The 24437-nt window shown below is 47.3% G+C and overlaps 1 protein-coding gene across 1 annotated transcript in view; it reads right to left on the reverse strand.

Moving 5' to 3' along the window:
• LOC126184200 (angiotensin-converting enzyme-like) overlaps nucleotides 1-24437 on the reverse strand; it is a 143001-nt gene that overhangs the window by 87037 nt on the left and 31527 nt on the right. The window contains exon 3 of the mRNA XM_049926568.1: nucleotides 22400-22591. Within this exon, the coding sequence (XP_049782525.1) occupies nucleotides 22400-22591 (192 nt within the window). The remainder of the gene's footprint in view (nucleotides 1-22399; nucleotides 22592-24437) is intronic.

Raw genomic sequence — 24437 nt, forward strand, 5'->3', positions numbered from 1 at the left:
AGAAGAATGTGGTGTATAGTCGGAGGTTCAACACCAACCTGATCTTGACACCGTGCTCGTACCACACATCTTCGAGACGACGACGCGTATGTGTGATGATCTTCGCCTTGATGCGGCTAATCTCTGCCTGTCGGTTAGGGGATAGTGGGCTAGCCATGTGTTCTCGGAGCAACGTAAAGTAACATTCGGTCGTCTGGCGATACCAGAGGGACTGTTCTCTACCATACTGTATCATCGCGGACCGTAGTGCCGGTATGGCTCATTCGAGCCACCATTTCCGCGTGGAGAGGCAGTGCAAATGCATGTGCTATGATCGGAAATCAATAATTGCTATCTTTTGACGTCCATTGTTACTGCCGCCATATCAGGGGAGACAAAAATGCGATCCAAGCGAGTCGCAGATGGACTAGTGACGTATGTGTATCCTGTTCGGTCGCCAAACAGCTTTTCCAAAATGTCTAGAAGACGTAGTTCTTGCACTAACAGACAGAGTTCAGGACACGTGGTATAAGTGGGGTATTGATCTTTCGAGCTAATCACGCTTTTGAATCCCCAGCCAACGATATAGTTTTCGTAGCGTCCCAGGAAGAAAGGCGTGATATTCTCCGAATAGAAAAGCGATCTCTTGTCCGTGCCAGAGGGGCACAGACGTTTATAATCCGAGAATCTTGTGTCCTTATCGTCAACAGTCTAGGTGACGACAAATGCGTAATCCTCGTCAATCTCCATACTATCTCGCACCAGTATGGCGGTACCACAACCAGCATCATCAGCAGGCGTAACGTACGAAGCATAACCATAGAAGTCTGCAAATGCCTCCAAACGAACGTCTTGAATGAGCGCAATGTCCACATATGACATTTTTAGCGTATCACGCAGGAATTGCAGCTTCACTTTCGAACCTAGGGTGCTGAGGTGGATGGAACCAATCTGGTAGGCCTGCTGCAGGTCTGCAAGCGCAAGGACACATTGCAACAGATGGATGCGGTACTTTGATATCTTCTTTAGTGTCCACGCACGCGTCTTCCTCTATTTCACAAGAAATTTATTAATCATGGGCAGCCGAGATCTCAGGCGCCGGCACAACAATAGTAATTCGCGGAATGTTTGTCATGAACATCCCCCTACAGAGATGGGCAGGGATTGGCATCAGCCGCTGGCGCCTCTGAGGGAGTAAAGGTCGGCATCGACGCTGCAGTGACAGGGGATCATTGTTCACCCCGTCGATTATCGTGAAACTGACAAGGGCGCATCAGTGTCCCTTCTAGTTTGTGGCCATAGGTTGCGTGTTTACATGGCTTCTACAAGCTAGTTATCGTTTGGGTGAAGTGAAGCATCATCTGCCTGCGACTGTGTCACGCGGTCATCAGATGTCCTCCGTTTCCTCTTGCTTTCCTTCGGCGGTCGCTGCTTAAGTGAGTGGGCTTCCGTAACGGATGATGGCAAAGAGTCCCGAGTGTCTGGCACGAAAGCTGACGTGTGCACTATCATGGTGTCAACATTTATTCTCAACGGGCACTTTCATCCTCCGTCGACATACTATCAGGGCAAGAATGGACGTCAGTGTCACTTCTTTCCTCCGCGGTGAGTTACTCGTCTGCAAAGTGTCGCTAGGGCCCGTCAGAGCACTACAACATACAGTATGTCACAGGTTGGGACGTCCGCAGCGGAGGAGGGATCGTACGCGCAGGTGGCAGCTGTGCTATCCTGCAGTGCAGACATTCGGAACGGACGTGGCTTTCATGCCACAACCTAAGCACGTTTTCGGTTATCCGTCGTAAATGATGACGGCTCCTCATCTCCTAATAATCTAATGCACGAATAGGATGCGACACGTTTATTTAACGTAATACGGACCTGATGCATGCCATTAATGATGTGATATGTGTTGAACTGAGCCCATTTCTCCGCAACATGTCCGTGCACCGTGCCGTTAGGGCGAGGTGCAAATATAACTTCGTCTGCGAGTAGTTCGAAAGGAGTTCGAAGATCCGGATCTTCTGTAATCCCATCCCAGCATGGTGACCCTTCACAGCACCCACATTACCATTCCAGTGGCAGAAGGTCGTCTTGTCTCTATCGAAGAATCCCGTCGCAGACTGCATCGTTGAGAAGGTTGACACACACTACATTAGCTCACTGTCGAAACGCTTAGACCCACTGGTTCATCACTCGGGAATTTTACTTCGTCTCGGAGAGAAAATTCACTCCTGGAACTGAATTTCAACGTTGATTTTCTGTAACAGTTGACTATTCTAACAGATGAAAACACTAAGACGCGAGAAACTGGCGGAGCAAGTAGACAAACAACGGACACGCGCTCGGCGGCAAGGATGTAAACAACTCGATCGATCCGCATGACTCCTCTATAAACACCTCAGGTGGGGCAAATAAAAGTGGTCCTGACGAGTGAATACGATTTGACGTGAATGTATGCATATAACCACGCCCCGTGGCGCGCACATTACGTGTACGCCCGCCACGCTCAGAGCGTAGTGAGGGCTGTGTCAGTCTGAGTGGAGCAGGGAGCAGTCCAAAGCAGTGCAGAGTTGTTAGCGCAGGTCAGTCTGGTCGCGGCCATATGTCAGCGAGCGATTACTTTCTGTGAAAAGCCTTGAAGTCTAAGGTGTGCCGCAACAACTGTCGTAGACTTCAAATGCAGCAGAACATTTCGTGTGAGACTGCAGCAATTCCAGCAGCCCAACTGCTATTCGGCTTCAGCAACTTGCTGACCATGGCCCAAAAGTACCAAGAGATGAATGGTGGTCACTTTTAGCATCTGTTATAGTCAGGTTATTACTGTATTTCCTCTCTCTTGCTGTTTTCCTTTTTACCCCGGAACTCTATTCTCCAGACCACTTTTATTTGCCCCATCTTGTATATACAGGGTGAATCACCTATATCTTGCACGGCAAAATTGCAGAAATGGAAAGTGATATTGATGTGCGGTTTTCACAGAACGAATTCGTAGTCAGGGGCTCGTATTGTTAACCAATAAACAGAATGTAATAACACTCATAAGGTGTATTTAAGTGCAAACATACCCTTTTTAAGTGGAACAAAGACTATCGTCCTCAACAGACTAAAAGATTTGGTAACCGTGATAGCGTTACGGAGATGTTTAGCAAACTCAAGTGGCAGACTCTGCAAGAGAGGCGCTCTGCATCGCGGTGTAGCTTGCTCGCCAGGTTTCGAGAGGGTGCGTTTCTGGATGAGGTATCGAATATATTTCTTCCCCCTAATTATACCTCCCGAGGAGATCGCGAATGTAAAATTAGAGAGATTAGAGCGCGCACGGAGGCTTTCAGACAGTCGTTCTTCCCGCGAACCATACGCGACTGGAACAGAAAAGAGAGGTTATGACAGTGGCACGTAAAGTGCCCTCCGCCACACACCGTTGGGTGGCTTGCGGAGTATAAATGTAGATGTAGATGAAGTAGGGTTAAGTAGAATGTCAGTCGCGTTTTTTTCAGGATTATAGTGCAAGTCGTTTTCGAGATATCGTATTTGGAAATTTTTCCATACCAACGGTTGTTTGTGCCATTCAACCTGAACAGTTTGTAGATACGATGTTGCTAAGTTTGCTAATAGTGTGCTTATGTGCTCCTTGAATGCATTGCGACTCGCCAGTCAGTTAGTGTTGAAACGTCCCCTTAGAAAAATTAGTGAATTACTGTGCTCGTAAACCCCTTACGTTATTTGATTTTCAAACAGCTGAGCAAAACTGAACGTACTCCGACCTTTCTCTCTTTACTTATTCTGATCATCACTAAACTGACACACAATATTTTCAGCGCAACGCAATCTGACTTTTAATAATCCCTACAAAAGAATGGCCCTGACTAACAATAACCTACACCTTTCATGAATCACTTACCTCACAAAAATCTTCGTTACTCGAACTAATGCAATACAGCGAGCGCCAATACTGCCAGCTAAATAAAAGATTCTAACTACTGATAGGCATAGTTAGCAAATGAAAGTGTTTGATAAAGAACAAACAACGTATTTACCTTAATAGTGTTCAAAAGTCATAAAATATATATCAGTTCATGACATCCAATCTTACAAATTTACTGTCTCTGATGGACACACGTCCAGATCATCCGCTCTCAAAACTCCACCATCTCTCTCCCCACATCCACCACTGCTGGCGACTCACCTCCAACTGCGTAACGCTACGCGCTGTTAAAAGCCAACTGCCGAACACTACAATAGCAAATACCAACAATGCAAACGAGCCACAGACTGCACACAGCACAGCCAGTGATTTTCATACAGAGCACTAGATGACGTTACCAACATAAAAACCTAAACAGCCCACTTACAGTGTGTGACAGTAAAAGCGGTAGACGATGGGATTTACCAATGTAGAAAAAGCCGAAATGCTCATGGTGTATGGACAGAGTAGAAACAATGTCAAGATTGGTAAATGTGGCGTCATTACTAAATTAGATACGTGATACGACTGGAGTACCGTGCCTTAATGCTCATGTGCAGATGTTAATACAATTCATATAATCGTTCCCCAGCAGCTCTGGATGGAGAGGGATGTGGTAGGGATGGAACCTATATCGATGGAGAATGAGTAGGACATCAGAACTGCTTCATGCCGCTTCCTCGTGCGATTGCGCGAGAGCTAACGTGTGAATCAACTGCAACCGCAGGAAGAACATAAATTTCCACCTCTTATGTCATCACTTGTTTCCTTCTGTTACATTGTCCATGTGTTAGCCGGCCGGTGTGGCCGTGCGGTTCTAGGTGCTTCAGTCTGCAACCGCGTGACCGCTGCGGTCGCAGGTTCGAATCCTGCCTCGGGCATGGATGTGTGTGATGTCCTTAGGTTAGTTAGGTTTAGGTAGTTCTAAGTTCTAGGGGACTGATGACCACAGTTGTTAAGTCCCATAGTGCTCAGAGCCATTTGAACCATTTTCGATATGTTACACTACCATTTTCACGTAACTGGTTAAAGAGGTTGATAAATGTCTGCCGTCTGACGTCTGTTGGGATATCTTCCCGTATACACCGTACAAGAAAGAACTGCGTTGTTCCTACACTCTCCATATACCATGACAGTGTCGGCTTCTTCTACGTTGGTAAATCCCATCGTCCACTCACGATCTACTGCTCGCACTGTCACACACTAACTGACTAGCAGGTCGCAATGCACTCAAGGGACACATAAGCACACTGTGAACAAATATAACATACCGTACCTAGGAAATACGCAGGTTGACTGGCACATACAAGTGTCGGTGTGGAAAGATTTGCACATACGATATCTCGTAAGCGACTCGCACTATAACCCTTCAACGAAATCGCTGACATTCTACTTAATCTTACTTTTAGTGTGTTAAGGACTACAAACTTTGTTCCACTTGAAAAGTGTATCTTCGCACAAAGAATACTTTCTAAGTGTTTTTACGGTTTGTTGATTTGCTATCAGTACGAGCCCTTGACTTCCAATCCACTCTATGAAAACCTCACATAAATAGCACTTCTCATTTTCCCAATATTAGCGGTGGAAGTTTTAGGTGATCGACCCTGCATATACAGGGTGGTCCCTCCGTAATGACCGGGCCAGCCGGCCGGAGTGGCCGAGTGGTTCTAGGCGCTACAGTCTGGAACCACGCGACCGCTACAATCGCAGGTTCGAATCCTGCCTCGGGCATGGATGTGTGTGATGTCCTTAGGTTATTTAGGTTTAAGTAGTTCTAAGTTCTTGGGGACAGATGACCTCAGAAGTTAAGCCCCATAGTGCTCAGAGCCATTTGCACCATTTTGACCGGGCCAAATATCTCACGAAATAAGCATCAAACGAAAAAAACTTCAAAGAACGAAACTTGTCTAGCTTGAAGGGAAAAAACCAGATGGCGCCATGGTTGGTCCGCTAGATGGCGTTACCATAGGTCAAACGGATATCAACTGCGTTTTTTTTTTTACAGGAACCCCCATCTTTTATTACATATTCGTGTAGTACCTAAAGAAATATGAATGTTTTAGTTGGACCACTTTTTCCGCTTTGTGATAGATGGCGCTGTAATAGTGAAAAACGTATAAGTATGTCGTATCACGTAACATTTCGCCAGTGTGGACGGTATTTGCTTCGTGATACATTACCCGTGTTGAAATGGACCATTTACCAATTGCGGAAAAGGTCGATATCGTGTTGATGTATGGCTATTGTGATCAAAATGCCCAACGGGCGTGTGCTATGTATGCTGCTCGGTATCCTGGACGACATCATCCAAGTGTCCGGACCGTTCGCCGGATAATTACGTCATTTAAGGAAACAGGAAGTGTTCAGCCATATGTGAAATGTCAACCACGACCTGCAACAAATGATGATGTCCGAGCAGGTGTTTTAGCTGCTGTCGCGGCTAATCCGCACATCAGTTGCAGACAAATTGCGCGAGAATCGGGAATCTCGAAAAGGTCGGTGTTGAGAATGCTACATCAACATCGATTGCACCCGTGCCATATTTCTGTGCACCAGGAATTCCACGGCGACAACTTTGAATGTCGTGTACAATTCTGCCACTGGGCACTGAAGAAATTATGGGACGATGACAGATTTTTTGCACGCGTTCTATTTAGTGATGAAGCGTCATTCACCAACAGCGGTAACGTAAACCAGCATAATATGCACCATTGGGCAACGGAAAATCCACGATGGCTGCGACAAGTGGAACATAAGCGTCCTTGGCGGGTTAATGTATGGTGCGGCATTATGGAAGGAAGGATAATTAGCCCCCATTTTATCTATGGCAATTTAAATGGTGCAATGTATGCTGATTTCCTACGTAATGTTCTACCGATGTTGCTACAAGATGTTTCACTGCATGACAGAATGGCGATGTACTTCCAACATGATGGATGTCCGGCACATAGCTCGTTTGCGGTTGAAGCGGTATTGAATGGCATATTTCATGACAGGTGGATTGCTCGTCGAAGCACCATACCATGGCCCGCACGTTCACAGGATCTGACGACCACGGATTTATTTCTGTGGGGAACGTTGAAGGATATTTGCTATCGTGATCCACCGACAACGTCTGACAAAACGCGTCAGCGCATTGTCAATGCCTATGCGAACATTACGGAAGGCGAACTACTCGCTGTTGAGAGGAATGTCGTTACAGTATTGCCAAATGCATTGAGGTTGACAGACATCATTTTGAGCATTTATTGCATTAATGTAGTATTTACAGGTAATCACGCTGTAACAGCATGAGTTCTCAGAAATGATAAGTTCACAAAGGTATATGTATCACACTGGAACAACCGAAATAAAAAGTTCAAACATACCTACGTTCTGTATTTTAGTTTAAAAAACCTACCTGTTACCAGCTACTCGTCTAAAATTGTGAGCCGTATGTTTGTGACTATTTCAGCGCCATCCATCACAAAGCGAAACAAGTGGTCCAGCTAAAACATTTATGTCCGCAGCTCGTGGTCTCGCGGTCGCGTTCTCGCTTCCCCAACACGCAGTCCCAGGTTCGAGTCTCGGCGGGGTCAGGGATTTTCACCTGCCTCAAGATGACTGGGTGTTTGTGTTGTCCTAATCATTTCACCATCATTCATGAAAGTCGCGAGAATGGGCTGAGCAAAGGTTGGGAATTTGTATGGGCGCTGATAACCGCGCATTTGGGCGCCCCACAAACAAAACATCATCATCATCATAAAACATTCATATTTCTTTACGTACTATACGAATATGTAATAAAAATGGTGGTTCCTATTTAAAAAAACGCGGTTGATATTCGTTTGACCTATGGCAGTGCCATCTTGCGGGCCAACCATAGCGCGATCTGGCTTCCCCCTTCAAGCTAGACAAGTATCGTTCTTTGTAGTTTTTTCGTTTAATGCTTATTTCGTGAGATATTTGGTCCGGTCACGATCAATGGAACACCCTGTATATATAAGAGCGAGACGGCCCCTAGACGTTTGTTTTAGCGCGAATGCCTTAATATCGCCTGGCCTCCTACGGGGAATCAATAATTTGCGAATAGCGGTTTATGAAAGGGGTTAATGAAAGTGTGACGCTGCTTGCGATAAATTGGTAATTTAAGGCGGTGAGGGACAGTGTCCGGATGGCCGAAGCGGTTAAGGCAGTCACTCATGAGAAGCGATAAGTCTCGGTTAGAGTACCGATACGGTTGCGGCTACGGCACAGTGCCGTAGTTACCAAGGTAAAGCAGTGTTTCGACATACATTGAAACCTAACACACCTTTACGCTTCCCCCTTTCTCCCCAACTAGCTAGCAGCCACAGACGCCAGCTACAATTTCCACGTTTATAGTTTCCACTGCAGGATCAACTGAATTATTTTGTACAGGTGGCAGTGCACTAACATATTTGCTCAAAAAGATTTATTAACAAATAGCCTACACGGAATAAAAAAAATACCGTTCTTTTGAAACACAACTACCTGTTTGTTCTCGAGGAGTAATTAGAGCTATCGGCAGGGGAAGTCAAATTCATTCCATACTTTTAGATATCCAGAAGACTTTTGACACCATCCCCCACACGCGGCTTCTAATTAAACTGCGTTCCGATGGAGTATTGTCTCATATTAGATACGAAAGTCATTGAAAAACACGAAATCCATACGTATTGTATATAGGTATGTATGTACGTTCCGTATCCACCACAAAACAATGGACAGATTTCTACCAAATTTGGTACAATATCGCATACTATCTGAAAATCTCGCTGTTGGGATAAGAACCACTTACCTATCTAAACTGTGAGGGTGAGGGTGAAAAGCACCGTAGCCCAAGACACGCTAATACCCATACTTTCGTCATGCAGTATTTGAGAATGAGAGTTCTTAGAGACTTATAACAGATATAAATTCAAACGTTTATGGAACTTCTCGCTGACGACCCCCACATAATAATGAAAGAAAAAAAAGCTTATCGGTTAGTACATTTTCGTTTTTCATGCAGTAAAACTGCTACATGAAGTACGACGTTTTAATTTATTACTTCTTTACTACTAACTTCGTATACTAGCCACACATTTTTCGGACGACGTTATCATACAATACTGGATGTAAAAGAAAAATTATATGATTGTACGACACAGAGTTAAGAATATATGACGTCATAAACAGTGAGATGTGTGAAAATCTACAGCATCATGCAAGATTATTAAATTTATTACTTCGTTGCTACTAACTGTATGCGCAACACTTTTCGCAAGCAGTATACAAGTCTGCCGCAGTATGTACGTAGAAAAATATATCATCGAACGACATGTAGTTCAGGAGATATGTCGTCAAATACTGAGTTGCGAGAAAATCGTTTTAATTTATTATTTCTTTAGTTCTAACTCTATTCACAATTCATTTTGCAGACAGTAGCCACACATTCCACTGGATGTACCTACAAAATTATATCATCGTACGGCTCACGGTTCAGGTGATACGACGTCATAATTATTGATCTCCACCAAAGAGAAACTGCAGGGCGAAATTCGTTAGAAATACAGGTGAAATAGGTGTACATATACTTGTGAAATCTTTTAAATGCATGTGAAACATGTTTCACATGTGCTTACATGGACAAAGTCAAGGCTCACAAGTTCATCCATTAACCCCTGTAACGATTTCAACCAAATTTAGTAAACATAGTAGTTACACTCTGGAAAGGTATATTGTTGGGTTAAGAATCACCAGCCTTCTATTTGGGTGAGTGTGAAAACACAGAAAGAGAAGACGGGAGCAGGAGATGGACAGACAGTGAGGGATAAGGACACAAATAGGTGGGAGGAGGAAATGAATAGAGAGAAGGGTTTGGGGAAATGGACAGAGAGAGGGGAGCGGAGGAGATGGACAGAGAAAGGAAAGAGGAGGAGGTTGACAAAAACTCGGGGAGGGATAGACAAGCACAGGGGCAGGAGGAGATGAAAAGACAGAAGGGAAGGAGGAGATGGACAGAGAAAGGGAAGAGCACAGGACGGACTGAGAGAGGGCAGAGGACGAGGTGGGCAGAGAAAGGAAAGAGAAGGAGTTGCACAGAGAGAGGGGGGAAAAGGAAATGGACAAAGAGAGGAGGGAGGAAGGGAAGGACAGATGGGAACGAAGCAGATGGACATAGAGGGAAGGAGTAGATTGATAGAGAAAGGGGTGAGGAGGGGATGGAAGGAGTTAGGGCCAGGAGAAGATGAACAGAGGGGGTGGGGTGAAGAAGGTGAACAGAGAGTGCGGGTGGAGAAAATAGACAGAGATGGATTGATGGAGGTGATGGAAAGAGAGACAAGGGGAGGAGGTCTGGTACCGCGCGCCTCGGAATTTGAATCCGCGCCAGGCGTCATGGACGTCGAAGACCCATAGAGGTCTCTGCACCATCGCGCAGTAAGCTGTGGCGGCGCGCTCCTCCTGAGCCGCTTTTAGTGTGAGGGCGCCACAGTGGAACACGTTGTCCCAGCGGCTAGTAGCGGCGCCCCCGATAGCGTACTTAAGCGCCTGCCTGTCGATCAGCCACCAGGCAATCATTGTAGGTCGTACCACTCGCTCCTTCCGGCTCCTGGATTTCTCCCTTACTGTCTGCGCACGTCCTGTCCGCCTCACCCCCACCCTCACCTACCTTGGCCTCACCATTGACCGTCACCTCACCTGGATCCCTCATCTCCGCTCCATCCAATCCAAAGCCCACAACCGCCTCCGACTCCTCAAACTCCTCTCTGGCCGGACGTGGGGCTTGCACCCCTCTACCATCCTCCACACCTACAAATCCTTAATCCGTCCCATCCTCTGTTATGCCAGTCCTGTCTGGATATCTGCCCCCCCCCCAAATTCTATAAGTCCCTCCAAATCCTTGAGCGTCATGCACTCCACCTCACCTTCTGTATACGCCTCCCGTCCCCCACGCTGGTCTTCTATGATCTCATTCCTTTCCCCCATCTGCTCCTATTCCTCGAACGTATCTGCATCCTCTACACCTCCCGGCGTCTTGAATCCCCTCACCCCCTGGTTGCTCCTCTCCTCTCCCATTCCCACCCCCTGCCACGTCTTCACCGTTGTGTCCCCCCTACCATCCATCTCTACACCCTACATCTCCTTTCCCAAGGTGGCTTCCATCAGCTCCCCCTCCCAGATGATGCCCTCTCTCCCTCCATTTATCCTTCCTATCAACTCTGATCCTCAACCCCCCCTCCTTTCCTCCGTCCTTTCCCTGGGCTCCCTCTTCCTCCCCCCTTCCATCCTGTGTTTTCTCCCCGCCTATCATCTCCTTTCTCTCCCCCCCCCAAGTCCTTTTGTACTCCCCTCTTCTGCCTTCCCCAATCCCTGGCCCGTCTGCTCAGCACCCCCCACCCCTCTTATGGATCCTCCTCTTCCATTGGCTCCTTTCCCCCCTCCCCCTTCACTTTTCCTCTCCTTCCCCCGCCCTTTTTCCCGTCATCTGACCGGTTTCCCCCCACCTGCTCTCGGGTGTGGTATGTCGTATTTGTGCCAACTTTTAGCGCAGTGTTTAAGTGAGTGTTCGGTGTTGTGCGTCCTTCCACAGTGTTGCGAACAGAAATCATGCTGTCGCTGGGTGTGCTTTTTATATTTCTTGCTAACAGAACCCACACTGTCGCCGTGTTTTTTAATTGTCTGTCTATTGTTTTTCTGCTTCCTGTGTGTTTTATTAGCTTCATCGACCCTGTGTTTTATGTTTTACGCTCCAGAATTTTCTGCCATTTTTACCTTTAAGTCACCGATTTTATCGCCAACTGTTATTATTTTTTATTATCTTCATCTTTTTAAAACAAATTCTGTAGGCTGAAGAGCGGCGTAATAAGCTGCTGCCAGCCCGCCCCCTTTAGGGGGAATCGAAACCCAATAAAGGAAAAAAAAAGATCAGCCAACCAGTCTAATCTCGCGTACGTCGGCTTACACCTCGCTTCGCGCTAGACAGCTTACTTCCTTGTTCTGTGTACGAGTAGACGTGTTTGTTTCCTTGTGACTCCGTTGTTCGATCCTGTTGTATTCGTTCTGTCCTTCGTTGGTCGTGTCCGTCCTCTCCCATTGTGTTGTTGTTCGCGGGCCTCTCCGCGGGTCCCGCCGCGCTTTCCGTCATTGCTACCCCGTGACCTTCCTGGTCGCAGTTACAAAATTTTTGCGACGAGATAAACGGTAGTCATTTTTGTTATGGAGGCGAAGTTGGTCTGTCTGCTGGAGCAACAGCAGCAGCTCATGAAGCAGCAGCAGCTCCAGTTTGACATCTTACAAAAGTCGTTGTAGTTGCTAACGGACAAAGTCGATGCCCGGGATGCGTTACCACACCAGCTTCAGAGTCCTCGGGTGTCCGATGCTTTCCCGCGTCCGCCGTCGTTTCCACCCTTTAATGACACTAAAGAGGACTGGGAAACCTACTTACAACGGCTGAAACAACATTTCACGGCTTTTCAAGTCACGGACGACTCCTTGCAGCGGTTGTTGTTTTTGTCTCGGGCCTCTCCGGACACGTTCTTTCTTCTCCGCAAGTTGGCACTGTTGTCCGATCCTGTGGCTCTCTCTTTCCAGGAGATCTGTCTTTTGCTGACAAACTATTAATCCCAACGCTACCATGTAGTCGGCTCTCGCCTGGAGTTCCACTAGTACCATAAACACCCTGGTCAATCGTATCGTTCCTGGGTCACGGACTTGCAAGGTCTCAGCCGTCAATGTGATTTTACGTGCACCAATCAGCAGTGTAAGGCTTCGTATGCCGACTCCCTGATCCGGGATGTGGTGGTTCAGCTGGCTCCCGACCCTCAGGTCCGTACTGTGGCGTTGAAACTCGACAACCCCTCCTTGGAAGAGATTCTCCGCATTGCCCACTCCTTTGAAATTGCTCAAGCGGCTAACGAGCGTCTTATGGCGCGACCGCAGGTGGCAGCGATCGTGGCGTCACGGCGTATTCCGCCCTCGCGACGTCGACGTGGCCCGACCGACAGGGGCCAGCGCCGTCGGGACTCCTCGTGTTCCGACATCTCTATGGCGTCGGCGCCTTCGGTCGCCCCTCGTCGCCAGTCGCACGGCCCACTGCCATCTTGCCCACAGTGCTTTACTGCCCATTCTCGGGCTGATTGTCCCCACCGCTGGAAAACGGGCACGCTGTGTAACAAGGAGGGCCACATCCAATCGGTTTGTCGTAGTCGCTCGGCTCGATCCAGTCCTGCCCCTCCTGGGCCTCAAGATACCGTCCATGCTCGGCAATCGGTCGTCCCACAGGATGACCCATCAACGCAGAAGCTTTCCCTCACGCACCGCATTTTCACAGAGGATGTCAGTTTTCAGGTCGACACTGGGGCCACCGTCTCCCTGATTGATATGGCGACATATACACGGTTGGGCTCTCCTGCGTTGTCGCCTCCCTCCTTCCGTTTGGTCGCCTACGGAGACGATTCCATTCCCCTTCGTGGGCAGTTCGTCGTCCAGGCGACGTACAAGCGTGTTCCCTGGCTCCTTGCCCTGTTTGTCGTCGACCATCCGTCGGTTTCGACTATTTTTGGCCTGGATGCGTTTCAACCTATTGGGCTTTTCAATTTCCGACGCAGTTAAGGTCGTTTCCACGGCTGTTCCCTTTCAGGACTTGGACGATCTGTGCTCCGCTTTTGCGTCGTTGTTTGCACCGGATCTCGCATGTGCTTCCGGCTTTCAGGCGCACATCAACCTATGGCCAGGTGCACAGCCTCGCTTTTTCCCGGCCCGGCCGCTTCCGGTGGCCTTACGGCCAGCGGTCAAGCAGCAACTTGATCGGCTCCAGGCCGCTGGCGTGCTGGAACTTGTAACTTACAGTGCATGGGCGACAACACTGGTGGTCATACGGAAACCGAATGGGTCTCTTCGGCTGTGTGGGGACTTGGGCGCTACAGTCAATGCTCAGTCCCTGGTTGACACTTACCCCATTCCCCGACAGGAAGACCTTCTTGTCAAGCTTGCCGGGGGAGAGTATTTTTCCAAGATCGATCTGGCTGAGTCATACCATCAGTTGACCTTGGATGCCGAATTTCAGAACATCATGTTTATCAACACGCCTTTCGGATTGTATAATGGCAAGGAAAGCGCTTCTGAAGAAGAGAAATTTGTTAACATCGAGTATAGCTTTAAGTGTCAGGAAGTCGTTTCTGAAAGTATTTGTATCGAGTGTAGCCATGTATGGAAGTGAAACATGGACGATAAATAGTTTTTACAAGAAGAGAACAGAAGCTTTCTAAATGTGGTGCTACAGAAGAATGCTGAAAGTTAGATGGGTAGATGACATAACTAATGAGGAGGTATTGAATGGAATTGGGGAGAAGAGGAGTTAGTGGTACAACTTGACAAGAAGAAGGGACCGGTTGGTAGGACATGTTCTGAGGCCTCAAGGGATCACAAATTTAGCATTGGAGGGCAGCGTAGAGGGTAAAAATCGTAGAGGGAGACCAAGAGATGAATACACTAAGCAGATTCAGAAGTATGTAGGTTGCAGTAAGTACTGGGAGATGAAGAAGCTTGCACAGGATAGAGTAGCATGGAGAGCTGCATCAAACGAGACAACAACAACAACAACAACAACAACAAGTACAAGCGCTTTCCCTTTGGTGTCTCTTCGGCGCCGGCCATTTTCCAGCGATTCCTGGAGCAGCTTACACAGCCTAGCCCTGCATGTGTGAATAATCTGGATGACATCTTGGCCACCGGGCGTTCCCGCCAGGAACATTTGCAAAACTTCAGCGCCTTATTTCACGCTCTGCAGTCTGCTGGTCTACGCTGTCGGCTATACAAGTGTTGTTTTTTTTCAACCGGAAGTGGAATACTTAGGTCACTGGCTTAGCAAAGATGGCATTCGCCCTTTGGGTCGAAATGTCGCCGCCATTGAGGCCCTTCCTCGTACCAAGGACTTATCTGAACTGCAGGTGTTTTTGGGCAAGGTTACTTATTACTTAAAGTTATTGCCCCAGGCTGCCTCCGTTGCTCAACCCCTCAATCACTTGCGTCTCAAAGGGCTGCCTTTTGTTTGGACTCCTGCCTGTGACCAGGCTTTTCTCCATTTAAAGGCGATGCTGAAGTCCGCCCCTTGCCTTACTCCCTTCTCTCCGGACCGCCCCTTGGTTGTGGCAGCTGATGCGTCGGCGTACGGCATTGGGGCCGTCCTCACGCACCGGGATGCTGATGGCTCCGAACAGTCCATCACTTACGCCTCTAAGTCGTTGACCCCAGCACAACAGAACTACTCCCAGGTTGAAGTGGATGCCCTGGCGCTCGTGTTCGCCGTCCAAATATTTCATACCTATCTCTTTGGGGCAAAGTTCACCCTCCTGAAGGACCATAAACCCTTGGTTACACTTTTCGAACCCCACTCTCACCTTCCCGAGCGGACGGCTCAACGTCGCCAGCGCTGGGCATTGTTTTTACATAATTACGCTTACACCATTCGGTATAAGCCCACTGCCACCATGCTAATGTGGACGCTTTGTCACGTCTCCCAGCAGGCCCCGATCCTGCCTCTGACCAACAGGAGGTCCTCTGCTTTCACATTGATACCGCCCGCCAGGATGCGCTGGACAGTCTTCCTCTTATGGCTGCTGACGTTACTGCGGCTACCCGCCGCGACCCTGTCTTGCAGCAGGTTCTCAACTAAGTGGTCCACGGGTGGCCATCCCATGTTACTCGTCAGATGCAGTCCAATTTCAGCCCCTGGCGCCACCTGTCCCACAGGCTCTCCATGGTCGATGATGTCCTTCTGTTGGTCACGGAGTCGGATACCCACCGGGTGGTCATTCCTCCGGAATTGCAGCTTCAGGTGCTCAGTTTGTTACACCGCAGGCACTGGGGTATGTCCCGTATGAAAGTTTTGGGTCGCCGGCATGTGTATTGGCCCGGCTTCGATGGCGATATTAAGCGCCTGGTCCGTGGGTGTATTGTCTGTGCGCGTCACCAGGCAAGCGCCCCTCAGTCGTTTGCACCTGGCCTGTGCCTCGCCGGCTCTGGGACCGCATCCATATCGATTTTGCGGGCCCATTTTTGGGGTTCATGTGGTTACTCATCGTTGATACCTACTCCAAGTACTCATATGTCGTCCGAATGGCGTTCACCACCACGGAGGCTACACTCACGGCGCTGGCCCAGGTTCTCGCCACTCAGAGCCTTCCCCACACGTTGGTCTCCGATATTGGTCCCCAATTCATAGCATCCTTCTTCCACGACTTCTGTCAGGTCAATGGTATCAAACATATCCGTAGCCCCCCTTTCCACCCTACGTCCAATGGCGCGGCGGAGAGGCTTGTCCGCAGTTTTAAACACCAGTTGACTAAGGCGGTCGACACATCTTCAACCACGTCGGCCCTCACCCTGTTCTTGAGCGCCTATCGCACTACGATAGGGACCAGTTCTTAAATTGTAAGGCATTTCCAGGGGCAGATGTGGACTCTGACCACAATCCATCTATTGGTTATGAACTGTAGATTAAAACTGAAGAAACTACAAAAAGGTGCTAATTTAAGGAGATGGGACCTGGATAAACTGACTAAACCAGAGGATGTAGAGAGTTTCAGGGAGAGCTTAAGGGAACAATTGACAAGAATGGGGGAAAGAAATACAGTAGAAGAAGAATGGGTAGCTCTGAGGGATGAAGTAGTGAAGGCAGCAGACGATCAAGTAGGTAAAAAGACGAGGGCTAATAGAAATCCTTGGGTAACAGAAGAAATATTGAATTTAATTGATGAAAGGAGAAAATATAAAAATGCAGTAAATGAAGGAGGCAAAAAGGAATACAAACGTCTCAAAAATGATATCGACAGGAAGTGCAAAATGGCTAAGCAGGGATGGCTAGAGGACAAATGTAAGGATGTAGAGGCTTATCTCACGAGGGGTAAGATAGATACTGCCTACAGGAAAATTAAAGAGACCTTTGGAGAGAAGAGAACCACTTGTATGAATATCTAGAGCTCAGATGGAAACCCAGTTCTAAGCAAAGAAGGGAAGGCAGAAAGGTGGAAGGAGAATCTAGAGGGTTTATACAAGGGCGATGTAATTGAGGACAATATTATGGAAATGGAAGAGGAAGTAGATGAAGATGAAATGGGAGATAAGATACAGCGTGAAGAGTTTGACAGAGCACTGAAAGACCTGAATCGAAACAAGGCCCCGGGAGTACACAACATTCCATTAGAACTACTGACAGCCTTGGGAGAGCCAGTCATGACAAAACTCTACCATCTGGTGAGCAAGATGTATGAGATAGGCGAAATACCCTCAGACTTCAAGAAGAATATAATAATTCCAATCCCAAAGAAAGCAGGTGTTGACAGATGTGAAAATTACCGAACTATCAGTTTAATAAGTCACAGCTGCAAAATACTAACGCGAATTCTTTACAGACGAATGGAAAAACTGGTAGAAGCGGACCTCTGGGAAGATCAGTTTGGATTCCGTAGAAATGTTGGAACACGTGAGGCAATACTGACCTTACGACTTGTCTTAGAAGAAAGATTAAGAAAAGGCAAACCTACATTTCTAGCTTTTGTAGACTTAGAGAAAGCTTTTGACAATGTTAACTGGAATACTCCCTTTCAAATTCTGAAGGTGGCAGGAGTAAAATACAGGGAGCGAAAGGCTATTTACAATTTGTACAGAAACCAGATGGCAGTTATAAGAGTCGAGGGGCATGAAAGGGAAGCAGTGGTTGGGAAGGGAGTGAGACAGGGTGGTAGCCTCTCCCCGATGTTATTCAATCTGTATATTGAGCAAGCAGTAAAGGAAACAAAAGAAAAATTCGGAGTAGGTATTAAAATTCATGGAGAAGAAATAAAAAACTTTAAGGTTCGCCGATGACATTGTAATTTTGTCAGAGACAGCAAAGAACTTGGAAGAGCAGTTGAACGGAATGGACAGTATCTTGAAATGAGGATATAAGATGAACATCAACAAAAGCAAAACGAGGATAATCGAATGTAGTCAAGTTAAATCGGATGATGCTGAGGGAATTAGATTAGGAAATGAGACACTTAAAGTAGTAAAGGAGTTTTGCTATTTAGGGAGTAAAATAACTGATGATGGTCGAAGTAGAGAGGATATAAAATGTAGACTAGCAAAGGCCAGGAAAGCGTTTCTGAAGAAGCGAAATTTGTTAACATAGAGTATAGCTTTAAGTGTCAGGAAGTCGTTTCTGAAAGTATTTGTATGGAATGTAGCCATGTATGGAAGTGAAACATGGACGATAAATTGTTTAGACAAGAAGAGAATAGAAGATTTCGAAATGTGGTACTACAGGAGAATACTGAAGATTAGATGGGTAGATCACATAACTAATGAATAGAATTGGGGAGAAGAGGAGTGTGTGGCACAACTTGACAAAAAAGGGACCGGTTGGTAGGACATGTTTTGAGGCATCAAGGTATCACAAGTGGCTCTGAGCACTATGGGACTTAACATCTTAGGTCATCAGTCCCCCAGAGCTTAGAACTACTTAAACCTAACTAACCTAAGGACATCACATACATCCACGCCCGAGGCAGGATTCGAACCTGCGACCGTAGCAGTCCCGCGGTTCCGGACTGCAGCGCCTAGAACCGCACGGCCACCGCGGCCGGCTAGGTATCACAAATTTAGCATTGGAGGGCAGCGCGGAGGGTAAAAATCATAGAGGGAGACCAAGAGAGGAATACACTAAGCAGATTCAGAAGGATGTAGGCTGCAATAAGTACTGGGAGATGAAGAAGCTTGCACAGGATAGAGTAGCATGGAGAGCTGCATCAAACCAGTCTCAGAACTGAAGACCACAACAACAACAACGTCGCACTACCCCAATTGACGGACGCAGTCAGATAGAAACCCTTCATGGGCGCCAGCCGCGGTCCCTGCTCCATTTGCTGATGCCGTCCTCCTCCCGCCCCCACTCCCGGCCCTCGCAGCGGTTTGCCCCTGGCACGGCCGTGTGGGCCCGCGAGTACGGGCGCAAGGCGGGTTGGACGCCCGCCACGGTCGTCGCGGCCCACGGGCGGCGTGTGACGTCGGTGCAGACGTCGAAAAGGTTGGAGCGCCGCCACATAATCAGCTCCGCCAGCGTGCCGCCACGGGACTTGCGCAGCCGCCTCTTTCCCTACCTCCTTCAGGTATGGACTTGGTCCTCGAGTCACCGCTCCAGCCCCCGGTTGCCGTCTCCCCACGGGCCTGTCGCCGGCCCTCTCCGCCACCGGGTGGATCGGTGGCTCCGTCCCCCGGCCTGGACTCTGAATCGGCTGTCATGGATACCTCGGGCGTCCCTTCCTCCCCGCCAATTGCGGGTGATACGCCCAGTTCCTCTTCCCACTGCCGCCCACCTGGGCACCGTCCGGGGCATTTCCGCCCCTACGCGCGAGTTTCAGGGGGGAGGGATCTGGTACCGCACGCCGCGGAATTTGAATCCGCGTCAGACGTCATGGACGCCAAAGACACATAGAGGTCTCTGCACCATCGTGCCGTAAGTTGTGGCGGCGCGCGCCTCCTGGCCCGCTTTTAGTGTGAGGGCGCCACAGTGGAACACGCGTACTTAAGCGCCTGCCTCTCGATCAGCCAGCTTCTCCGTTTATGTATCCACCATGTTTCTTCTCTAAATGTCTTCGTTTGTCTATTTGTATTTCTCTGCGGCCAAAGAGCGGCGTCGTATGCTGCTGCAGGCCTGCCTGTAATACAGGTTTCAAAATAACAATAAAGAAAAAAAAAAAGATCAGCCAGCCAGTCTAATATCGCGTACGTCGGTTTACACCTCGCTACGCGCTAGACAGCTTACTTCCTTGTTCAGTGTACGAGTAGACGTGTTTGCTTCCTTGTGACTCCGTTGTTCGATCTTGTTCTATTCGTTCTGTCCTTCGTTGGTCGTGTCCATCCTGTCCCGTTGTGTTGTTGTTCGCGGGCCTCTCCGTGGGTCCCACTGCGCTTTCCGCCATTGCTACCCAGCGACCGTCCTGGTCGCAATTACAACAGGAGATTGGCTAATAGAAGATTGTAATAAATACGTACTAGAGCAACGCTCAGTATTCAATTAGTATCTTAATAAAGGAGATATTGAATAATGCGCATAAGTCAGTTGCAAATCGTTTTCGAATAAAGAAATTGTATTTCTACTTTTTTCGATGCTCCGTGTATTCGTGAAAATGTGTATTCAGCCACAAAAAAAGACTTAAAAATTCATAGTGAAGGCACACTTACCTCGCAAATCAATATTCTGTTCTCATATCATTAGAAAATTTAGATCCAATTACCAAGGCAAATATTAAGTTTATTTTTTAGAAGTACAATAGTTTCAAATTATTGACTTTTTGGAGATGTGTATGTTTCCGTGACAGCATATTACATCATATTTCACTGTTGTACAAGTATCGTTACAGAAACAAAGATAATTGTGGTAATAAACTGAGCAAATTCTAATTAGATTGCTACTCTGTGTCAAGGTAGCGGGAACCATGGAGCCCTTATAAACTATGTGATCAAAAGTATTCTGACACCTGGATGAAAATGACTGACCAATTCGTGGCGTCCTCCATCGGTAATGCTGGAATTCAATATGGCGTTGGCCCACCCTTAGCCTTGATGACAGCTTCCACTCTCGCAGGCATACGTTCGGGTAGGTGCTAGAAGGTTTCTTGGGGAATGGCACTCCATTCTTCACGGAGTGCTGCACTGAGGAGAGGTATGGATGTCGGTCGGTGAGACCGGGCACGACGTCGGCGTTCCAAAACTCCCCAAAGGTGTTGTATACGATTCAGATCAGGACTCTGTGCAGGCCAGTCCATTACGGGGATGCTATTGTCGTGTAACCACACCGAGCGAGGTGGCGCAGTGGTTAGCACACTGGACTCGCATTCGGGAGGACGACGGTTCAATCCCGCGTCCGGCCATCCTGATTTAGGTTTTCCGTGATTTCCCTAAATCGCTCCAGGCAAATACCGGGATGGTTCCTTGGAAAGGGCACGGCCGACTTCCTTCGCTGTCCTTCCCTAATCCGATGAGACCGATGACTTCGCTGTTGGGTCTCTTCCCTCAAACAATCCAATCCGTGTAGCCACTCCGCCACAGGCCGTGCATTATGAACAGGTGCTCGGTCGTGTCGACAGATGCAATCGCCATCCCCGAATTGCTCTTCAACAGTGGAGAGCAAGAACTTGCTTAAAACATCAATGTAAGCCTGTGCTGGGATAGTGCCACGCAAAACAACGAGGGGTGCAACCCCCTTCCACGAAAAACACGACCACACCATAACACCACCGCCTGCGAAATTTACTGTTGACATTACACACGCTGGCAAATGACGTTCACCGGGCATTCGTCATACCCACACCCTGCCATCGGATCGCCACATTGTGTACCGTGATTTGTCACTCCACACAACGTTTTTCCACTGTTCAATCGTCCAATGTTTAAGCTCCTTACACCAAGCGAGGCGTCGTTTGGCATTTACCGGTGTGATGTGTGGCTTACGTGCAGCCTCTCAACCATGAAATCCAAGTTTTCTCACCTTCCGCCTAACTGGCATAGTACTTGCAGTGGATCCTGATGAAGTTTGGAATTCCTGTGTGATGGTCTGGATAGATGTCTGCCTATTATCCACTACGACCCTCTTCAACTGTCGGTGGTCTCTGTCGGTCAACAGACGAGGTCGGCCTGTATGCTTTTGTGCTATACGTGTCCCTTCACGTTTCCACTTCACTGTCCCATCCGAAACAGTGGGCCTAGGGATACTTAGGAGTGGGAAATCTCGCGTACAGACGTATGACACAAGTGACACCCAATCACCTGACCACGTCCGAAGTCCGTGAGTTCCGCGGAGCGCCCTATTCTGCTCTCTCACGATGTCTAATGAGTACTGAGGTCTCTGATGTGGAGTACCTGGCAGTAGGTGGCAGCACAATGCACCTAATACGAAAAACGTATGGATTTAGGGTTCCGGATACTTTTGATCGCATAGTGTATCAAATTACCGTGATATTATCCTGAGAAATCTCTAAAAGTTTGTCCTTGGAGTTTGGGTTTACTCTGAATATATATGGTGCTGCACGTTCAGGACAAAGTATTTAGGTAGTATCTTACGAGTTTTCTGGCCTCTGGAGAACATCTTCATACAGTCGATGCAACTAAGGAAATTGTCAGGAGAGTAAAAAGCTAGTTTTCCATTGGTGCAATTACGCGTTGCACTTTGAGGTTAGTTTACAGGATTGCCATGGAAAAAGTAGAAATTAGAGCTTTAAATAAAAGAGATGAGACTATGAGACTAAAATGACTAAATATTGTTCTGTGCCGTCACAGTGAACGAGAATTAGTTTCAGAGGTCAACCAATTTGTACGACGATGCAAAACACATGGCGAAGTATCGTACGTTGAACGTTATGATCGCTACAGGCTGGTTTCAGAGGCAACAGCATTCGAATTATAGATGCTTTGCAGAATTTACTAAGTATGGCCACTTACCTAGGAGATGTGCTGGTATTGGCTCTTTGCGGTCGACAATGTCGTCGCCATAGTAGTTGGCGAGGTGGTGGCGAACAACAGCGTGGAGCATGATGTATAGTGGTTCTACTTGTTCGTACAGCCTGAACACTTCTTCCTCCAGCAGCCGTGTGTCTAGTTCTTCTCGCCAGCATTCCCCCATGTCCATGTAATCTGAAACAAAAATTATGTGTGCTAGCCGGTCCTAAATATTATGCAAGAAATTCATGCGTCAGTATTTAACGTACTCGGGAAACCAACTTTCACAGAACTGTTGCAATGCCCAATGTTTGACAACGTTATGGTATCAACAATAAAGACTGCCTCAAAAGCTAACAGACGTGACTCATTCGCAGCACATTGCTGATGATTTCAGTGGCATGGCCTCGAAATCCTGAATAAAAACACACCATGCTAAAGAGCTATCATCCAGAACTAGTAGTCCGCAGCTCGTGGTCGTGCGGTAGCGTTCACGCTTCCCACGCCTTGGTTCCCGGGTTCGATTTCCGGCGGGGTCAGGGATTTTCTCTGCCTCGTGATGACTGGGTGTTGTGTGCTGTCCTTAGGTTAGTTAGGTTTAAGTAGTTCAAAGTTCTGGGAGACTGATGACCATAGATGTTAAGTCCCATAGTGCTCAGAGCCAGAACTAGTATTTTTAGATGTATTGTCTGGAACATTAGTTGTCACTTCGTGTGACCCCACTTCCAACCAACATTACTTTGCATACACTGGAACCTCCATTTGTCTGAACGCGACTTCTTACATCAGTTAAAGATAAGTTCGTAGATTTTTTTCGACGGCGTTGGGTCTTCACGTCTTCCACTGCCACGAAACTTCTTGATAGTGATAAAAATAGTAGCCCGCTTCTTGAGGTACTAGCTATGTGAGGCACCCAATGCAGTCTTCTCTTCTTCTTTTCCCCTACAATACTGCGGTTTTTACACAGTATTCATAATGCATTGTTTTCCCTGAGTTTTGATTCCCGGGTTCACTAACCCGCAACGCTTCCACAAATATTTCTTTCTGTGTCTCTTTCAAATTCAAGTAGTTTTTCCTCATCTTTCATTCTGAAAATCAAGTTATCATGTCCACATAGAACACTAGAATAGCGACTGACTATCACAGTGGATTTTTAAATATTTAAATCTGTTGAAAGCCACAATGCGTCCGTTAATTTTGTATTTCGGTTCGATTCTCTCCGTTAGAATGGTGCTCTACAGTTCTCTTGCAAGTGATATTGTCTACAACCAAGGGAGTATTTTTTGTCTCTTTTTCTAACCATATGGCATTCTGTTTCTCCTTCACTCACATGGATCCAAACTACCACAGAACTTTTGTAATGATTTAGCATAACTTCTTTCGTATTTCCCCCTGAGTAGTTAATTAGGAACATAGTTTAAATAAGAAATATAATAATAATTTCTTGTGGCTCAGTGGCCTGGGGCAAGTCTTTCAATCGGACGCCACTTCGGCGACTTGCGTGTCCCAAGTCTAACTCAGAGATCCAAGTGGGGAAAGGGTACCTACATTTTAACGTGGAATCCGAACCACTTGTCTTTGCTGGTGACTGCTGATATCGTTGAGAGGTGTCGGCTAGATTAAATGTAGACGGACAATTTCTGTGGATCGACCGGAGTTCGACCTGGTTCCCCCATATGGCAGCCATTTAAATTTTTTATTTTTTAAATTTATTTATAGATCGGGGCTCCATGCACCCCTGCTGCCCTTCATTTTGCTTGGCAGATTATGCCTTCATCGGCTAGCTTCTTTCTGCTACTTTCGAATTTCCTTAATTAATTAAGTTCTTCTTCTTGAAAATTAACTTAGTTTCTATTTCCTCCATTCACGGACATAAATATTGTATTCTGTAGCAGAAAACAAAATAACATAATCGGATTCTTCTATCAAATTAGTGATTTAAAAATCACGTGTAAGTAAAATCAAATCTTCGTCTACTTTCGATGCAGATTCATAAACTGTGGTATCTTCCGCCACTGAACTAAGTCATAATTGGCTTTTA

Source organism: Schistocerca cancellata, chromosome 4, assembly GCF_023864275.1.
Source record: "Schistocerca cancellata isolate TAMUIC-IGC-003103 chromosome 4, iqSchCanc2.1, whole genome shotgun sequence".
Lineage (NCBI taxonomy): Eukaryota > Metazoa > Arthropoda > Insecta > Orthoptera > Acrididae > Schistocerca > Schistocerca cancellata.